Source organism: Cervus elaphus, chromosome 12, assembly GCF_910594005.1.
Source record: "Cervus elaphus chromosome 12, mCerEla1.1, whole genome shotgun sequence".
Taxonomy (NCBI): Eukaryota; Metazoa; Chordata; class Mammalia; order Artiodactyla; family Cervidae; genus Cervus; species Cervus elaphus.
The window spans coordinates 84,599,121-84,619,511 of record NC_057826.1 but is presented as its reverse complement, the minus strand read 5'-3'; the positions used below and the strand labels follow the sequence as shown (position 1 = coordinate 84,619,511).

General features: G+C 49.0%; 1 protein-coding gene across 3 annotated transcripts in view; it reads left to right on the top strand.

Annotated features, from left to right (window-relative positions):
• Positions 1–20,391, top strand: part of CORO2B (coronin 2B) — a 146,496-nt gene that overhangs the window by 57,096 nt on the left and 69,009 nt on the right. Inside the window, exons 2-3 of one of the 3 annotated variants that reach the window (XM_043919799.1) lie at positions 2,069–2,145; positions 18,008–18,208. In XM_043919799.1, coding sequence (XP_043775734.1) covers positions 2,086–2,145; positions 18,008–18,208 — 261 coding nt within the window. In that variant the 5' untranslated portion in view covers positions 2,069–2,085. Of the gene's footprint in view, positions 1–2,068; positions 2,146–13,948; positions 14,136–18,007; positions 18,209–20,391 lie in introns of those variants that run through there. The other 2 variants (XM_043919801.1, XM_043919800.1) reach the window with 2 other exon arrangements.

The window sequence follows — 20,391 nt, the reverse complement described above, 5'->3', positions numbered from 1 at the left end:
TCTTTAAGAACCCAGGTTTTTTCTATCCTTCTTGTCTGCCTGTTTATCATGTTAGCTTTTGATCAGGGACTCATCACCTCATGGGCCCATGAAGGCTGCCACAGCTCCAGGCATTACATTCTCAAATGCTAACAAAGCCGGGAAGCAGTATATCAGCCAGTTTGGTAAGAAAGAGCTTTTATATCTCTCATTTTATTAATGAGTTAAAAAAACCTTTCCCAAGAGTCCCCCACTGAACTGGGTGATAGGGTATCTCCCAAGTGTGAGGGATGCTAGAACAGTGAGTATCCCTCCTGTAGTGGAAGTGGGTGGAAAGGGGTGGGGATGGCTGGCATGTAGCCAGTCAGGAGCATCTGCCACAACACCCTTTTCCAGGCACTTGTCCCAGTGCTCCCAGGGAACACCCAGATGGCAGAGTCACGGAACAGTTCTAAAGTTGTGCTTGACTCCCTCCCTCCAACCCCCAAAAGCCAGTCACTTACCCAACAATTGGCTATTGACTATATGTTCAGGACACTCTGAGGAAGACCAAGAGGATGGAAGCGGCCTAGAAAAGTAGGCATTGTTTTCCTCCAGTTTTGCAGATGAGAATGCAAAATCCGAAAAGCTAAGGAACTTGTCCAAAGTATGGTACATACTTAGTAAGTGATGGTGGTTGTTGTTAAGTTGTTAAGTCGTGTCCAACTCTTTGTAACCCCACGGACTGCAGCACACCAGACTTCCCTGTCCTTCACTGTCTCCCAGAGTTTGCTCAAAAACTCATGTCCATTGAGTCAATGATGTTATCTAACCATCTCATCCTCTGCTACCCCCTTCTCCTCTTGCCTTCAATCTTTCCCAGCATCAGGGTCTTTTCCAATGAGTCAGCTCTTTGCATCAGGTAGCCAAAGGTTTGGAGGTTCAGCTTAAGCATCAGTGCTTCCAGTGAGTATTCAGGACTGATTTCCTTTAGGATTGACTGATTTGATCTCCTTGCAGTCCAAGGGACTGTCAAGAGTCTTCACCAGCACCACAGTTTGAAAGCATCAATTCTTTGGTGCTTACCCTTCTTTATGATCCAACTCTTTTTTTTTTTTTTATGATCCAACTCTTACATCCGTACATGACTACTGGAAAAACAATAGCTTTGATTATACAGGCCTTTGTCAGCAAAGTGATGTCTCTGCTTTTTAATACACTGTCTAGGTTTGTCATAGCTTTTCTTCCAAGGATCAAGCATCTCTTAATTTCATGGCTGCAGTCACTGTCCATAGTGATTTTGGAGCCCAAGAAAATAAAGTCTGTCACTGTTTCCACTTTTTCCCTGTCTATTTGCCACAAAGTGATGGGACTGGATGCCATGATCTTAGCTTTTTGAATGCTGAGTTTTAAACCAGCTTTTTCACTCTCCTTTTTCACCTTCATCAAGAGGCTCTTTAGTTCCTCTTCACTTTCTGCCACTAGAGTGGTATCATCTGCATATCTGAGATTGCTGATATTTCTCCTGGCAATCTTGATTCCAACTTGTGAGTCATCCAGCCTGGCATTCCGCATAGTGTACTCTACATATAAGTTAAATAAGCAGGGTGACAATATACAGCCTTGATGTACTCCTTTGCCAATTGGTACAAGATGTACAAGCTGGATTTAGAAAAGCCAGAGGAACCAGAGATCAAATTGCCAATATCCATTGGATTGTAGAAAAAGCAAGGGAATTAAAAAGTGTATATATCCATCTACTTCTGCTTCAATGAGTATCCTAAAGCCTTTGACTCTGTGGATCACAGCAAATTGTGGAAAATTCTTAAGGAGATAGTAATACCAGACCTCCTTACCTGTCTCCTGAGAAATCTATGTGCAGGACAAGAAGCAGCAGTTAGAACCAGACATGGAACAACGGACTGGTTCCAAATTGGGAAAAGAGTATGTTAAGGCTGGGTGTTGTCACCCTGCTTATTTAAGTAAGTGGTGGTACTTGGATTTAAACCCAGGTCTGTCTGATTTTAGAGGCCTGCTCTTTCCAACCTGCAAAGCTGGCGTGTGGGCCTAGCTTACAGCCTTCTCGCATCTTCTTTTTACATGTCAACAGAACAGATCAGACCATGGATGTACACTGAGGGCCCGCTGGGACCTGCAGCCAGGAAATACTGCAAGTGCACAGGAAGGGTGAGTTCCCGGGGACAGTGTGGTCAGAGACCTGCTGGAGCCAGTTCACTGGCCTCTTCGTGTGTGTGTGTGTTATTTTATTTTTTAATTTAATTTCATATTTAATTGGAGTACAATTACTTTACAATATTGTGATGGTTTCTGCCATACATCAACATGAATCAGCCATATCACTAGCCTCTTGACACCAGCAGCCACAGCAGAGAAAGTCCTGACACGCCTGTTCAAGGAGAGTCCATTCTCTTGAGCTGCCAGGGATGAGACACTTCCACTTGCCAGTGTAGACACTTGTCAGTGTAGACTGGAGGCTGGAATGGCTGAGGGCAGCTGCCCAAGAAGGGCCACACGTTGTCCCTCTGCATTGCTTGAGTGGGATCTCTGTCGGTAGAAACAGATTCTCTCTGTTGACTGTTACTAATGGAAGACAAGTCTGTAGTTTTTCCAGTGGTCATGTATGGATGTGAGAGTTGGACTATAAAGAAAGCTGAGTGCCGAAGAATTGATGCTTTTGAACTGTGGTGTTGAAGAAGACTCTTGAGAGTCCCTTGGCCTGCAAGGAGATCCAACCAGTCCATCCTAAAGGAGATCAGTCCTGGGTGTTCATTGGGAGGACTGATGTTGAAGCTGAAACTCCAATACTTTGGCCACCTGATGCGAAGAGCTGACTCATTGGAAAAGACCCTGATGCTGGGAAAGATTGAGGGTAGGAGGAGAAGGGGACGACAGAGGATGAGATGGTTGGATGGCATCACCGACTCGATGGACATGAGTTTGAGTAGGCTCTGGGAGTTGGTGCTGGACAGGGAGGCCTGGCGTGCTGCAGCTCATGGGGTCTTAAAGAGTAAGACACGACTGAGCAACTGAACTGAACTGAATGGAAGACAAGAGAGTGACCAGCAGGCAGACTCCCCGGATCCCAGAGCAGCCATAAGACCAGGCATCAGAAGCCTGGGACGACATTTCAGAGCTACACGTACATGGGGTCCCCCTGGTTGTCTTGTCTGTTCAAGCCTGGCCTCTGTGGTGGCGATGGGGTCTCTCTCACTCCACCTCCTGCTTCTGCAGTCACTTCTTCATTGTGAAGGGACTCGCAGGCACCCCTGCCCCCGCATGCATAACTCCAGGGGACACCATTCTTATGGTCAAGCTATGCGGTGCACAGATTATATATTCTGTTTCAAATTCTTTTCCATTATATGTTATTACAAGATATTGAATATAGCTCCCTGTGCTATACAGTAGGTCCTTGTTATTTTGTGTATAATAGAGTGTAAGGAGATACAGATTCTTTATTTTCTCTAAGGCTGATCTGATCTCATTCAGGAGCCCCACCTTAAAGGGTCACAGTGATGAAACACGTGGAGCCCTGCGGTGGGGACAGTCTGATTCAGTAATTTAGACAGTCTTGTGATGTTAAGACTCGGCCTCTTTGAGCTAATTTGGCTTCTGCTTGAGTGACTCCCAAGGGTCATTGTTCAGAGCTCCTCCTCTTCCGACTCTTTTGTAAAATGTCACCTGCGGATGTAGACAGCAGGGCTTACGTGACCTGGGGTGTCGGGGGTGGGGGAGACCTCTGGCCGGTCCTCAGACATGTCCTGGCTGCTGTCTGCTGAGGTGTGGCTGGTGTCCCCTCCAGGGCATTCTTTGGGCGTCTGCATTGGAGTCTGCAATGGACAGACTCGTAGTCCATTTTCCCTTGGCCCTGAGGGCAGCATCCATCCCCGCTGGGCCTTTGGCCCATGGTCCACCTCACCCCAGGCCTGTCTTCCTCACAGCCTCTGCTTCAGTGAGCTTGCCCCTCGCCATGGCAACCTCCTGCTGGCCTGTGGCTCTTAGATCTTCCATGTCCTCCCTGTGGGGTGTGCAGGGCCGGACTGCTGGGTTCCCTCCACCAGCCAAGAACTGAAAGAGGCTCCAGAGTGCATGCCTGGCCCTCTCTGACCATTCCCCTTGGCCATCTTAATTCTAAGAGGTCACCTCTTATTTGGCCCAGGGCCATCCTGAGTAGTGGTCTCTCTCCTTCTAGAATACCAGTCAAGAAGTTGGAGAGAGATGCCTCTACCCTCTGCCATCAGCACGACTCTCAACCTACAAAACACACCCACCTCCTCTCTGAGATTCAGGCCCAGAGTGTGGAAGATGGGGCATGCATCTCAATCTGCACATCGTCTCTGTTTCCTTCTCATTGTCAGTCTTTCCTTCTGCGAGAAGTGGGCTTCCCCTCCTTCTGGTGTCTGGCCAGGACACTCTGCCGTCCAGTCATCCAGGAGACACTCCTCATTGGCCATCAGGGGGGAAATAGGAGTCAAGAACAGCCTCTCAAGTCTGGCTCTTAAGACTGCTGTGTAGCTGCAGATCCTATAGTGGATGTCAGAAGCGGAGTTGTTCTGATTCCTATGTGAACAATCCTAACCCTCTCTGGGTGAACGGATGCCATGAGGAGGAAGAGAGGGAAGGTTGTGGTTAAGGACTAAGGAGTGAAGCACAGCGACGTATTTAGAAAGAAAAAATGATGCTCTTCACACTTCTGTCTGTCCTCCTCCCCATGCCCTTCTCTCTGTAACCAGCCACTGCCTCGTGTAGTTCACATTTAAACCCCCAGCCTGTCACCGCTGAGTGTGGGTCCCTTCTGCTGGGCAGAGCTCTAGAGCTGAGCTGGAGGTCCCCTGGAACACAACGCAGCCACCTAGAAGGAGCCTGTGTCCCTTGTGAGTTTGGGGAATGAGTGCTGTGCTGGGGGAACTGGCCAAAGATCCAAGTGGAGTCTCCCTTCCTTGCCGGGTCCTAAATTAACTCCAAGATTCTTTTCGTGAGGCAGTTGGTGACAGGTAGAGCATCATAGCTGGTGGCACTAGCAGTAAAGAATCCGCTTGCCAATGCAGCAGACATGAGACACGGGTTCGATTCCTGGGTCAGGAAGATCCCCTGGAGGAGGAAATGGCAACCCACTCCAGTATTCTTGCCTGGAGAATCCCCATGAACAGAGGATCCTGGCAGGCTACAGTTCATAGAGTTGCAGAGTTGGACACGACTGAAGTGACTTAGCACGCTAACACAGACCATCATGAGACAGTCATTGGTCAGAGGGTTTTTTCAAACAAAAGTCATTTTATTTTCTCGGTAATGTTAAATTTGGACTTCCTGGTGACTCAGCAGTAAAGAATCCACCTGCCAATGCGGGAGACTTGGGTTCTATCCCTGGGTCAGGAAGATCCTCTGGAGAAGGAAATGGCAACCCACTCCAGTGTCTTTGCCTGGAAAATCCCATAGAGAAAGGAGCTTGGCGGGATATAGTCCATGGGGTTGCAAAGAATGGGACATAACTTACTGATTCAACAGCAACAGCAATGTGAAATTTAATCAAAAAGTTTCTGCTTTAGTCTCTAGACCCTCAGCTGGTGAGTCCTCTTGAATTGTTCCCAGCATCTTAGAGGAAATGGTGACTTTCTCACACACACACACACATCCCTTGGAGGACAGGGCAGAGTCTCCTCAAGGAAGCTCTGTGCATGTGGCCTGCTGTGTGTTTACTGCCCTCTCTTATGCCCAAGATGACTGAGAGGAATGTAAAGGGTTTGCCCCTTCCCTTTCTCATTTGAGGCACTGAGAGATGGGCCGGCTTCCTCTGGTCACTGGCAGAGATCCTGCAGCCCTCCCCTGGATGCAGTTTAGATAAATGATCTCTTGGGAAGGAGAAGGCCCAGGCCACATTACACGTTCCCCCAGGGACTGTTGATCAGTCCATCTTTTTCTGCATTTCCAGGCAACGGGAAGCTACGGTCCTGGTCTATGATGTGGATGGTCTGAGAGTCCCCTGCTTACAGGGACCAAGCAGAAGTGCCCCTCTGCAGGGCCCTGGGGAAGCCAATGGGATTCCGCCCATGGACAGCTCCAACTGTCCCTTTCCCAAAGAGCACACCGACACATCATTTTAGGAGGTTTTGTTGACAGGGAGCAGCATCAGCCCATGCTAGGTCTGCCCATAGACATACAAGCCCTGCAGTGCCCCAGCTTGGGGAGAGCAGGCTGATCAGATCCTGCTGGGGGAAGAACCTCTGCCTGGAGCGCACACCCACCAGGTGCCAGGGGATGGGCCAGGTGCTCTCAGCATGGGATCCCAGCTCAGCCTGAGAGTCATGACATTTCACAGGGGGGGAGCCTGGGGGTGGCAACTGGGCCTGGAGTCTCCTTAAAGCTCACCCTTTAGCCCCAACTATCAAATAACCTTAAAAAAAAAAAAAAGTCTCACCTAACAAGGAACCAGAGGACCTCTAAGGAGAGGATGTGAGAAGTAGAGATTGCAATGGAGAGTGAACCAGCCGTCTTGGTTTGAATTCTACCAGTCCTTATTGAACAGTTATTGCCTGTCTAATCCTGTGCTGGATAATCCTGGGATGCAGAATAAAGCCCTCGAGGAATGTGTGGCTCTTTGACTGACTTGCTATAAGTCAGGGTGACTGTCAAAGCCAGTGAGATCATCTACAGCACTTTGTAAAGTACAAATTGATGTAATTTACATAGTTTTTACTATGTAAAAATAATTATTCACAAAGTATTCACAAAATACTTTCACACATGTTATTATTTTTATTGGTGCCTCACAACTGCATTGGGGGAAAAAAAAGTATGAATTATGTCCATTTTACAGATGCTCAAAGGGCACAGTGCCCCTTGTACTACAGCTCAGGGACTTAGGGAGCTTCGTCATCACCAGGCAACTTGTTAGAAGTGCATACTCCCAGACCCCCAGACTTCCTGAATCAGGTGAGGCCCAGTGATCTGTGTTTTAACAAGCCTACAGGGGTGATTCTGATGCATGCAGATTCAGCAGGTTCTGCTTCAGTCCTGGGTGGGGCCTGAGATTCTGCATTTCTAACCAGCTCCCACATGATGCCAGGGCCGCTGGCCCACAGACAGTACACTACAATAACAGGAATCACCTGGAAGCTTCATTCATTCAAATGTAGAGTCCCTGGCCCACGCCCTGAGAGAGTGATCCTGCAGGCCTGCCATGGGGCCCAGGAACCTGAATTTCCAGACACCCCACGTGATGCCGTGCTTTGAGGATCCATGCTCTGGAGTTCAAGCTTGCAGGCGTCCAGCCCAGCCTCATTTTCAAAGGTTTTCCCCCACCGCTCCCCATCTCCACTGCCCTGAACCACCCATCTGATCTCTTGCCAAATCATGGGTTAAGGGGTGCGAGTGGGAGGCCATCCCTGAGCCAGCGGGGCCCTCAGTTCCTCAAAATAGGTCAGGAGTCTGGCACAGACCAGGCGCAGTGTCTGCAAATAGAAACCATCTGTTGGGTCGGTGCTTTGAGCTCTACCGCCCCCTCCCTCCCTGGGCAGAGGAATATAGGACTCAGAACCCCAGGAGGGGGTGGGGGCTTCCTTGGATGGGGCCTGCCCACCCCAGACACTCCCTCCAGGGCTGCCTGCAGGGGAGAGATGGCAGCGCCATATCCAGTCCCCTTAATTGCGCCCCCCACATTCGTTTACCCCCCACCTTCCCACAAGGAGGCTTACAGTGTGCAGACTGGTCATCAGGTGACCTTGCTGTGTGACCTTGGACAAGTCACTTCCTCTTTCTGGGCCTCAGTCTGTGAAATGAGAAGCTAGATTTTAGTGGACCCAAGGGTCCTCTTCTGCACTGGCAGGCTACGGTTCTATGAAAGCCTTTATGTGTCAGGACCACATGTAAGAAAAGTTGAGTTCATAGACAGGCAGATACTTCCTTCTTCTTGCTTTCTGCCCAGGTTGGATCTTACAAGTTGGAATCAGCCTGCAGATCCCCATAAGGAGATGGTCAAGTTTTCTGATCTGGGGGCTTTTAGAGGCTTTAAGGGGAGGTGACAGGGTCACTCTTCCTTCTTCCTGTCCTCTTGTTTCTGTACTCATTCACATATTTAGTAAACATCCATCAATACTATATTAAGCCTAAGGTAAGCCCAGGAAAGAGAACGAACGATAAGACATAGTTGCTGCACTCAGTAACATCCAGTGTGGTTGGGGAGCAAGCACGTAAAATAAGAGACCAGTGGCAGATTTTATTTTCTTGGGCTCCAAAATCACTATGGACAGTGACTGCAGCCGTGAAATTAAAAGATGCTTGCTCCTTGGAAGAAAAGCTATGACAAACCTATACAGTGTATTAAAAAGCAGAGACATCACTTTGCCGACAAAGGCCTATATAGTCAAAGCTATTGTTTTTCCAGTAGTCATGTCACTACTGAGAAGTAGTTAAGGAAGTCACTCAAGAAGGCTAACTACCAAAGAATTGATGCTTTCGAACTGTGGTGCTGGTGAAGACGCTTGAGAGTTTCTTGGGCAGCAAGGAGATCAACCCAGTCAATCCTAAAGGAAATCAATCCTGAATATTCATTGGGAGGACTGATGCTGAAGCTGAATCTCCAATACTTTGGCCACCTGATGCGAAGAGCTGACTCATTGGAAAAGACCCTGATGATGGGAAAGATTGAGGGCACAAGAAGGGAGTGACAGAGGGTGAGATGATTGGATGACATCACTGACTCAATGGACATGAGTTTGAGCAAACTCTGGGAAATGGTGAAGGACAGGGAAGCATGGTTTGCTGTAGTCCATGGGGTTGCAAAGAGTCAGACATGACTTAGGGACTAAACAATGAACAACAAGAGACCCTTGTGTCAGGTCTGAGTTCAGATCTCAGTTCCTCCACTTAAGTGACCTTGGACAAACTTGGTTGCATCTGTAAATAGAGATAATAATTGCATCTTTACCTTGGAGTTATTATAAGGATTACAGGATGTAATGAATGTAAAATCTTTGGGTCACAGTCCGCACTTAATAAATGTAAGCTATCGTTATTAGTCTGATAAGCTAGAAAAAGGGGAGCCCAGGACGGAATCTGGGGACTTCAGAATCTGGCAACTGCCCAGCTCAGGAGTCATCTCAGGGGAGATGGGAAGCTCTCCTGAAGGGCTTGGAGCGGAGGAGGCTGGCAGCCTCTGTTCCCATGTCCACCAGTCCTGCTCAGCAGATCAGGAAAGGCTGCAGGGATTCAGGGCAGAAGCCTGCTCCCGGAATAGACTCCATATCTGGCTGGACTTGTGTTGGGTGATGGGCAGAATGCAGCATCCGTGGATGTTTGATCTGAATCTTCCATCTGCAGTCTGTGGAGAAGGCGCCATCCCAACCTTGTTCATTCCCACCTGACTTTGCTCTGCTCCTTGATGGTGTAAGGCAGGCAGGGTGGAGCATGACAGGGGAGGAAGCCTCTTTTCATGGTAGAGAAGATTGAGGGGTTTGCCCAAGAAGCTCTGAGAGTTGGCCTGGAACCTAAGAATTCTGAATTTGCTAGGGATGGAGAGAAAGTCAGTGCGGTGGCTCCAGATCCTGGCCTTCTGTGGTCCCTGTGCACCCCAGCTGGAACTCCCTGATGTGGAGGTTCTGCTGGAGTCTCTTCTTCCAGGATGTGACTTTTGAGGGCTAACTGATATTCTCCTAGTGCCATGCAATAGAACTGTTTGCAGTGATGGGAATAATCTGTAATCTGTGCTGTTCAGTATGGCAGTGGGTCAGCCTCCGCTGTCATGCACCCCTGCTGAGATTGCTTGTGGGGCACAGAGGATCCAGAGGCAGACCCTTGAGGTACTCCTGGATCCCTGGAGGCTCAAACCCAGCAGATTCAGAAAGAGAGCCTTTAATCGAGAACACTCGTGTTCTAGCTTCTTCATGCTAGAAATTTCTTGAGTGGCTTCAAGATCTTTTCAGAAGTCCTGGAAGCCAGTGAGAACCCAGTAAAACTATTAAATGCCGGAGCTGGAAGGGTGGGCCATCTCCTGTAGGGGAGGAAGCAGGGATCTACCAGAGGGTCCCTAGTGGGTTCGTGGCTGAGTCAGCTGGAACGTGGGTTTCTGGCCACTTCCCTCACGCCAGAGGTTCTCAAATTGGGTTCTATGGTGCAGTCCCAGGACCATTTCTGGAAGGTGCTCCCAGTTTCCTGCTAGATTTGAATGCAAACAGTTCCAGCTTTGCCCATTACATTTTGGAGTTCTGAGTCATATTTTATTTAGAGAAAGTGTTCTTCTGCTTAAAAAAGATCCTAGCTTTTCATTTCACAGAGGAGAAAACTGAAGAGAAGAGTCCACCAGTAATTACTACCTGAACTGAGAAGCTTCTCAAGGCCCTGGGCTGACCTACTCCTTCTCCCTCCCGTCTGAGAACACGTGCTATGCTCCTCCCATGTGTCCAGTCCTGGACTCTGGAAAGCAAAGCTGGCTCAGAGATGGAGGAGGACCAGCTGACCAGCAATTGCTTGTGAACCCAGAGTGTTGTGGGCGAATTCAGCAGAGATATTGATGATAGTATCTGTGGTTGACTAGAGTGGCACACCTTTTGCAAAGCCTCTGTCCCTGGTGTCCCATCCTGATAGGGATTTCAAGATGTAGGTGTGGCTGATATCCACATTTCATCGAAACGGACACCGAGCCTAGAGAAGGAAGGTGCCTTATCCCGGGTCACGTGGGTGATGACCCAGAGAAGGCGGAAAATGTCAGCCTTGCTCTGATCGCACAGGGACAGGGAGGGGCTCTCCCACAGGTCCTGAGGGGCTGCTCCGTGGGAGCAAGTATCCAGTGGCCGCCAGGGCAGATCCTGAGGCCTCCTGTGCTCCCCGGCTAGCAACTCTCCCCGAGGATGTAGCCCTGAGCTCCCCAGCCCACCTTAGTTAGAGATGAGAACAAAAAGTACCCCCCGTGTATCTTTTTGTGTATTCCAGTTAAAGCACTGAATTTTAGCCATCTTCATCTAGACAGTGTACCCGCTGGCCAAAATGCATCATTTTGGGGATTGGAGGACAGGATACAGTTTGTCTTCATGTGGAGTGTTCATAACAATTATCTCAGGGAGAAAAAAGCCTGCCTCTATTTCTTAAGAGGCTATAAGAGCCGTTCAGCTGCAAAATGAATACTTCCTCCTTCCGGGCCCTCCCCTCTCAGAGGGAGACCAGGATGGCCCTGGGCCCAGGGAGAGGCCACCAGGGCGCAGGCCCGGCAACCGCGCACATCTGGAGGCCAGAGCTTTTCCCTCCCTCCTCCTGACCCTGGGCCCAGCCCAGCCCCCTCCTTCCCCTGCCAGAGCCCGGCCTCCCCAAGTGAACACTTAATTGAGGTCAGAGTCTCTCCCTTACAGGAGAAGGGGAGAGGGTGGAACTAGCGTGTGATAAGCGTCATCCCACTCCACGCCAGATACCTTGCCAGGCACTTAGCATTTGGTTATATCATTGCATTCAGTGATTTGGACGACATTATTTGCACTTTGCAGATAAAGAAACTGATGCTCAGAGAGGTTGAGTAACTAGTCTGAAGTCACACAGCTAGCAAATAGCAGCTAAGATAGAAACCTTTGCCCCAAACCCTGCCCCCATACAGTTTCTTTACACTTTTGTATAATACCCTGTATTGTATGAAAAAAGCAGGGAGGAGTAATTAATAGCTTGGGTGGAGAGGCCAAAAAAAAGGAGAAGATGGGTATTATGTCGGAAAGAACAGTAAACTGTCAGAAGTTCCTTTTTTTCCTTAAGCACTCTATCCAATTATCTCATTTAATTCTTATTATAACTTACTGGGGCAAATAACATAGTTGTTTCTGTCTTACAGCTACAGAAGCAGAGATTTAGGATTTAAGTGATGGAACCAGGACCTGAGGTCACACATGTCTTTATAAGAGTCAGAAGTTCTTGACAGAGGGCCTGGCTCTGTGGCTTTCACAGCTTATGACTTTGGGACAGCCTCTTAACCTCCCCGAGCCTCAGATTAGTCACATATGTACCAGATATTTTCAATGGGATTGTGGTACCTGTCCAGCTCTGCCCACTGCACGGCTGCCCTTGGGGGCAAATGAGGTGATGGGGAGGTGGTGTCTGGGGAGGGTCATGGAACTGGTCGCCTTGCTGATACTGTGCTGTCCCTGGCAAGGGACTCGTTAAGCCCCATCTTGAGTGCTGTACTGAGTTTAAGAGGCCTTGGCATCCTGGTGACAAGAAGCCCAGAGGAGATAGGGCTGTGTGACCAGAAGGACAAACACTACAAAGAAGGGCTTGGGCCCAGAGCCCTCATGGGTTGAGCATAAGGACCAGGCCCCTCATCCTGTGGCCAGGAGTGGGGGGTATGAGCTGAAAATTCAAAATCTCAATAAGCTGAAGTCACAGCCCTGGGGTGAGGTTCATCCCATTGCATCCAAGGAACCGGGCAAGTGTGCCTGCCCTTGGTCCTTGCCCTCCCACCATACCAAGAGGTTATTCAATCAGGGTCACCAGAAGACTCCTGCTAAGCAGGAGTCCAGGGCCAGGCCTGGGGCAGAGGGGCTCTGCAGAGCCCAGAAGGAGTAGGATGATCACATAGCCTATAGTCTAGTACTGGGAGAGAGAAAATATTCATACCTTAAAATAAGTAACTGCACTAATCAGCAATGTGAGGAGGCCTAGGGGGAGATGCCAAATGCCACGAGAACCGTTGTCATTCTGTGTCACAGCAACCCAGTTGGGGAGACACTGGAATCTCTGTGTCACAGAGAAGGAATGTCACTGGCCAGGGTGTCCTCTGACCTGGGACTCTCTGACCCCAGCCCTCCTCTCTGGTGCAACACAAGGTCTATTCGGGGGGTGCTAGAAGGCCATCTAGTCCCGTCTCTTGTTCCACGTTGCCCTTAACCAGAGGTCATCTACCTGAACCTTGAATCCTCCCAGGGATGGGAGGCTCATTACCTGTCATGATACCTCCTTTTTCTGTTTCAGGCGGCTCTCACCATTAAGAACATCCTTCCTCTTAGGGAGCTCCAGTGTATCTCAGTCTTGTGCTGATTGCTCCTGGAAGATTCAGAGAGAGTGTGTGTGTCCTGCCCTCACTGGAACTAGCTTTGGGGAATCCACCAGGATCTGGGCTGAACTTGAGGGCTAGGGGCAAAGGGCAAAGGGCTAGATTTTCAGGTGACCTCTGGGCTGCCACACTGATTTCCCTTTGAGGTCTGGGTATCTCCTTCAGTCCAGCCTCAGCATGGCCTCCTCTCTCTGCAGAAGAGAGAGGAGGCTTTTCTATTGCCTGCCTGCACACCCCTGCATCTGACCTCAGAATGAAGTCAGCCCCTTGGTAAGCGCGGGTGGAGCGGTCAGATCTCTGGGGCCTGCAGATGCTCTGCTTTGGCCCACAGTGTCTGCCAGTGCCTGATCCGGCCTCCCAGGTCCTCCAGCTGTCTGTTCACGACCCTCCAGAACATACGCTTGGCACTGGCCAGCTGCCCTCACTGCCACCAGCTCTGCCAGGTGTGTGCCCACACGTTCCCTCTGTCCCTGCCTCTATATGCTCACCCTCACCCAAGCCAGAGATTAATAACGGGGGCATCTTCAATGTGAATTGTATCAAAGCTTTACATTTGACTCCTCAGCTTTATAGGGAATCCAAGAATGGCTTTGAAGAGACCACAAAGCAACATAAGACAAATCGCTAGGACAGTTTCTTCTTCTTCTGTGTTTTAAAGTCTTCGTTGAATTTGTTACGACATTGCTTCTGTTTTATGGTTTGGTTTTTTAGCCCCAAGACATCTGGGATCTTCTCGCCTAGAGATGAAACCCACACTCCCTGTGCCAGAAGGTGAAGTCCAAACCACTGGACCACCGGGGAAGTCCCTGACGAGGACGTTTTCTAAGACAACTGACTCGGTGTGTTTAAAAAGTCAGTGTCACTTTAAATTAAAAAAAAAAAAAAGTAATGGGAGTGTTCTAGATTTAAAGGAGGCGAAAGGGAGATCACAACCAAATGAAATACATGGGAACAACACAGTTCCCAATCCTGGTTCAAAATATAGAATAGCTGTAAAAGGCATTTCTTTGATTTTTAAGGCCATACAGCGTGGCATGTGGGATCTTAGTTCCCTGACCAGGAATCAAACTCTTGCCTCCTGCAATGAGAGCATGGAGTCTTAACCACTGGACCACCGGGGAGGTCCCTGTAAAAGGTATTTGGAAGAATTTTGAATATTGGCTGGGTGTTAGATGGTATTGCGGAATTGTTGATTTTCTTAGATGTGGTAATGATGATATGCTCATATAGGAAACTGTCCTCCTTTGTAGGAAATGCAGGCTGATGTAATAAGGGGGCAGGAGTCATGATGCTGGCAGCTTCGTTTCAACTAATTCCACAAAACTAAAAAAAAAAGAAAAGAAAAGAAAGACAGGCACACAGAGAGAAAAAGGATTGTGACAAAATGCTAATGCGAATGAACCTAGGTGGTGGGTGATTACTGCACCATGCTCTCAACTATTTTTGTTTTCTGAAATATTTTATAATAAGAAGTTGGAAAAAACATAATCAGGTCTGCAGAGTCAGAGCAGGTCCCAGTGAATCCTGTGCGTGTTCACTGTCCGACTTGGGCTGGGTCTGTTTCCCACTCCATACCACAGGACGTCGTAATTCCCACCTCTCGGGGGACTGTGCTCTCTCAGTACCCCATGCTGGCAGATGCCCCCACCTCCGTGAAGCCTGCCCCAGTGCACTCTGCTTCCCTGGCCTCTCACTACTTTTCAAGCCTTGATTTCGTCTCCTCCAAAGGCTCCTGAGATATTTGAACTCCAGGTCTGTGTCTGACGCTTTCCAGACAACTCTCAATGGACTGGGCCCACAGGAGCAGTGCTGCGATCTTATCTTGGATGGGATCTTGTATCTACATATCTCATTTTGATTCTTAAAGTAACCACATAAAGTCAGAAACTATGGTTCTTGTTTTAGAACATCTCAAGGAGGCAAATTGTTTTTCTGAGGCTAGTAGGAGTTAGAATGGGGAGTGAAAATCCAGAAATGCAGACTCCCAGTCCAGCGCTGTGTCAGGCATGCTTGCTGTGGCTTCATGCGGGGTGAAGGTACAGGTCCAGTGATAAGGGCCCCCTGGCCTCCTTCCCCTAATCCTTCCAAAGGTCCTGCGGAGAGATCAGCCCCAGTCTACCAACTGATGGGGGAGAGGCCAGTGCCAGGCTTGCTGCAAGATGCTCTCTACATTTCCCTGGATGCAGGCTGGGGCTGATCCCAACAGAGATTCTCTCTGCTGGACTTTTGGAAGGGCAGTGAGATTCAAGTCAGGCCTTGAAAGTTGGGCAGGGCAGAGAAAAGGGCAAAGGCCTTCCAGACTAGATCTGCATCTACAAGGAACAGGAGATTGGAATGAGCAGGCTCCTTTCTCTTTGGGAGGACTGTGGAACCTAGAATGTTCTACCTGAAAGAGACAGAGTGATTGCCAGTACTCACATACCAGACAAAATTTCTGCCAGGACCATGTACCACCCATACTATATTTTTCATTCTGTATTTTCTTTTGAATTAATTATTTTTAAGCTTAGCTTTCTTAGCACTAATATCTGTGAAATGGCAAATTTGGCATGTAAGTTACATGTTTTTTCTAATACAAATTAAAATAAACACATGAGGGACTTCCCCAGCAATCCAGTGGTTAAGCCTTTGCCTTCCAATGCAGAGGGTATGGGTTCAATCCCTGGTTGGGGAGCTAAGATGCCACATGCCTTGCAGCCAAAGAAACAAAGCATAAAACAAAAGCAATATTATAACAAATTCAATAAAAAAAATTTTTTTTAAAAAGTGGCCTACATTAAAAACATCTGTAAAAAATAAGTAAATAAAAATAAACACCTGGCTAGTAAAATTAAAAACTTCATCTCATGTAAAGGAACATGAGTGGCCGCCTGGGACTGCAGTCAGGGCATCACTGATGTAATCCTGTTGAGGATACGGTCAGAGGGGGCTTGCCTAAGATCACACAGCCAGAAGTGCGCTTGCCTCTCCAGCAGGACTTTGTCATGAACGGTCGTGGGCAGAACTCAGCAGAGAGGGGGAAGGCAGGTGGGAAGGGGTACTGTGTGGGCAGAGGCTGGGCGGGGTGGAGGGGAGGGCAGTGGCCTGAGGGAGTAGAGGACAGAGAGCTGGCAGGAAGAGGGTTTGCCTGAAGAATCCCTGGGATTCTCCTCATTGGATCTGAACTTCTTCCTTCAATAAAGAGGCCTTTGTGTCTGAGCTCCTGGCTTTATTTAAATCCAATGCAAAGTTCTGTTTTCAGGCAAATTCCCAGGGTTGGTTTCCTGATTCTGTGGCGGTTATTTCCTTTTGCCTTCTATCCCCTTGGGAATTTCATCTGAAGAAATTTCTGTCCTGAGATGGGTTGGGAGACTCAAGGCATACCGGGACTGGACAGGAAGAGCAGGGGGTGGATGATGGCAGATAATGGCAGTCGGGTCAGAAACATGTTCACATTTTTATTTTTATTTTTTTTTACGATTTTAAACATTTATTTTTGGCTGTGCTGGGTCTTTGTTGCTGTGCAGACTTTTCTCTAGTTGTGGCGAGTAGGGCCTACTCTTCATTGTGACGTACGGGCTTCTCATTGCAGTGGCTTCTCCTGTTGCCGGGCATGGGCTCTAGAGTGTGCAGACTTCAGTAGTTGCGGCTTCCTGGGTTAGTTGCCCTGCAGCATGTGGGATCTTCCCGGACTAGGGATCGAACCCATGTCTCCTGCATTGGCAGGCAGATTCTTTAGCACTGAGCCACCAGAGAGGCCCATATATTCACATTTACAAAACGCTTATTGAGCTCCTACTGAATGCCAGACCCCAGCTGGGTACTTTGAGCTTGGCTGCCTGTCTGCCAGGAGAGCACCCACTTGGACTCCACCTGCCATGGTGCCCATTCGTAGGGTTTCCCACAGGGGCGCCATCCTACAGCAAAGTTGAACTCCATGGTGGGCTGCCCATCCTGTCCTTCACCTGTGCATCCGTCCATGCACATCTGTGTTCTCTGCAGTGCCTAGCATGGGACATGCATGCAGTAGGGGCCAACTGGTTGGTCAGTTGGACTCTGTCTCGTGGATGGTGGGCAGTGAGGGGTGAGGAGGGATGCCATTCCATTCTCTAGAACAGGGACTCTCAAACTTCAGCATGCTTCTGTCTCACTGGGGCAGGAAAGCTGGATTAAAATATGTATGTCTGGGCCCCATTCCCAATATATTGGATTCAGTAGGTCTGGATTGGGACCCAGGAATCAGCATTTCTAACAAATGATGTGGGAGGCTTAGAAACCTCCCCCATCCCGGAAGATTTTTAATACAAGTGACCTGTGGGCCACACGTGGAGAAACCTTGCTCCAAAGAATAATCTGGCATAGCAAAGAGTCTCAGATTTCCAATCAGGAGACTTGTGTTCCTGGCCCTGCTCATCAGCTATGTGGCTTTGGACAAGTCACTTAACCTCTCTGGGCCTGATGATGATGTATAGGACTGAGATTTCTGGGGTGTACTTGTGGGTTAGAAGCCCTAAAGACAATCAGAGGAGGGTCATTTGCCTTGTTGCACATAGAGGGGCCGTCTTCCTCCCCCACCCCTCATCATCAGAAGTGTTCTCTGTCCCTGTGAACACCCAGCCTCCTCTGTCTGCACGTCCCGTACTAAATTAAGCAGTTTCTGACACGCAAGAGGCAGCCCAGACATGTTTTGGATGGATGGTCGGCTTTATCACATGGCACATCCCTTGGAAGTGAAAGGCTCCCCCATCCTTTCTGAAAGGTGCTGTGGGCGGGTATACTGAACAAAGAAATGGGTGAGTGCCCTCGTGCCAGCCTTTGCTCTTGCGGGACTTTATTGAAAGAATAAGTCCTCCAGCACAGGGCCAGGCATCCGATTCTTGGAGGTCCCTTCCCTTCTGCCACCCGAGGGCAAGCACCGGGCTTTCCTCACCTCCTAAATTCCCGAGAGCAGCTTCCCTCCCGCCTGTGCCCAGCTCAGCTCCTCAGGGACAGTCTGGCCTGACCCTTGTCTCTCCTGGCCTCTCACAGATGTCCTGGCGTCCGCAGTATCGCAGCTCCAAGTTCCGGAACGTCTACGGGAAGGTGGCCAACCGGGAGCACTGCTTTGACGGCATCCCCATCACCAAGAATGTGCACGATAACCATTTCTGTGCCGTCAATGCCCGCTTCCTGGCCATCGTCACCGAGAGCGCGGGGGGTGGCTCCTTCCTCGTCATCCCCCTGGAACAGGTAGGCGCCCCCTGCACCTCCTTAGGCCTGGCTGCCACCCCAGGACGGAGGGAAACCCCACTTGGTCATTCTTGGGCCTGATGCCCTATGTCTCCCTGCGCCTCACCTTTTACTTTTTCATCATGTGTCCAGTGGCTATACTTTCCCCAAAGTTCTCCCCAAGGGTCACCAGAACAGGCACAGCTGGGGGACCTGAGGAACATCCAGGAGAGAACACTTTTCTCTAGGTGACTGAGATCTGTTCCCAGAACCCCCCAACTTGGACAAGTCACTTGCTTTGGGGTTCCCAGGCTTCCCACTAACCCTGAGAGATTGGATCATCTGATCTCCAGGCTAGATCCAGCTCTACAATTGTCCTTCCTGAGTGTCCTTTTAGTTCTGGAGCTGGAGGGGCTAAAGATCCAGCGTAACCACATCAGGCGGGCATCTGCAAAAGTGACACACCCATTAAAAACAACATTTCAAGCTCTTCACTGAGGGACTAGAAATAATTTACCTTCTCTCTCATCCCCCACCTCCTCTCTTAAAAGCTTCTTCCCTTCTGTGGCCGCCTTCGTGAATCTAGCAAATTCAATCTGCAGAGCCTCAATCATGAAATTTTGAAGCTCTGCCATTCAGGCGGAGTCCCCGGAGGCCCGTGGGAGGTCACGTGCCTCGGGGAAAACGCTGGCTGTCAGTCCCGCTTGTTTATGGCTGAGCTCTCCCTCCCCGGCCTGACTCATCGTCTCTCCCATCCTCCACCAAACGCTTGGGGAGAGGAGGAGGTGCGTGCCCAAGGAAGCCTTGGGACCGGAAAGCCCCTGTCAGCTGGTGGTGGAGGATGGGTTTTTCCAGTCTCACCTGCCCACAGTGGTGGGGGCTCAGATTCGGGAAAGCCTCAGGCCAGACCCTCCCTTCCACGGAAGAGGGAAGCCGCAGTGATGGTGACGGGCGGCTGGTGCGCGGAGCCGGAGGAGCTGTGGCCTTGGAGGCAGGACGTCTAGGTTCTGGTCGGTCTCTGTCACTCGCCAGGAGTGTGACCTTGGGTGTGTCACTTAACCTCTCTGCACCTTATTATCCTGTAATGGCAAAGTGGACCTCTTAAATCCCCTTCCACTTCCATAGTGATGTTGGCATTGAGAGGATGATGGGCAGAAAGCTCTTTGAGAACCAAACAACCTGGTAAAGATGTTCTGGTACTTTCTTGGAAACATTATCAGCTCTCCCTGTCGACTTTGCAGATGCCCACAGCAGCTCTATCCCATTAGGAAGGATTCTGAAATGTCTCCCCTCCTGAACCAGATGGGCTCAGATCTTTGTCCAGGCAGGGACCAGCTCACCTCCAGCTGCAGTAGGCAGGCCTGCGGGTCCCTAGAAACGCATGGGCTGTTTCTTACTGGGGCTCAAGTCCATTGCTGACACCCTGCCACACTCCACTACATGGTTTGCAAAGGTCAACAGTCAATGCCTCACACCATAACAAAACAAAAATTAATTCCAGATGGATTGAAAATCTAAACATTAAAAAAGAAAGAGAAAAGCTCCTAGGATATTAGAGGGAAATGGAGAGTATTTTTAAAATCATAAAACAGGGAAAGGCTTCCTAAGCTAGTTAAGAATCCATAAAACCATAAAGGAAATGATTAGTAGGTTAGAATAAATTTATAATAATATTTTAAAGGTAATTTTTGTACTCTAGTGAGATATGTAAGCAAAATTAAAAGGCAGGCAACATAATTGAGTACAATATTTGCAATGTATAACAGACAAAAGTTGCACTTCCAGGATATATATATATATATAAAGAGTTAAGAAAAATCAATAAGAGGACCCAATAGAAAATGGGCAAAGGCTATGAATAAACAATTTATAGAAGACAGAATATATTTTTTAGCCTACTAAGTAGAAAAAGTCTGGTCAAGGCTATGGTTTTTCCAATGGTCATGTATGGATGTGAGAGTTGGACTGTAAAGAAAGCTGAGCACCAAAAAATTGATGCTTTTGAACTATGGTGTTGGAGAATACTCTTGAGAGTCCCTTGGACTTCAAGGAGATCCAACCAGTCCATCCTAAAGGAGATCAGTCCTGGGTGTTCATTGGAAGGACTGATGCTGAAGCTGAAACTCCAATACTTTGGCCACCTCATGCGAAGAGTTGACTCATTGGAAAAGACCCTGATGCTGGGAGGGATTGGGGGCAGGAGG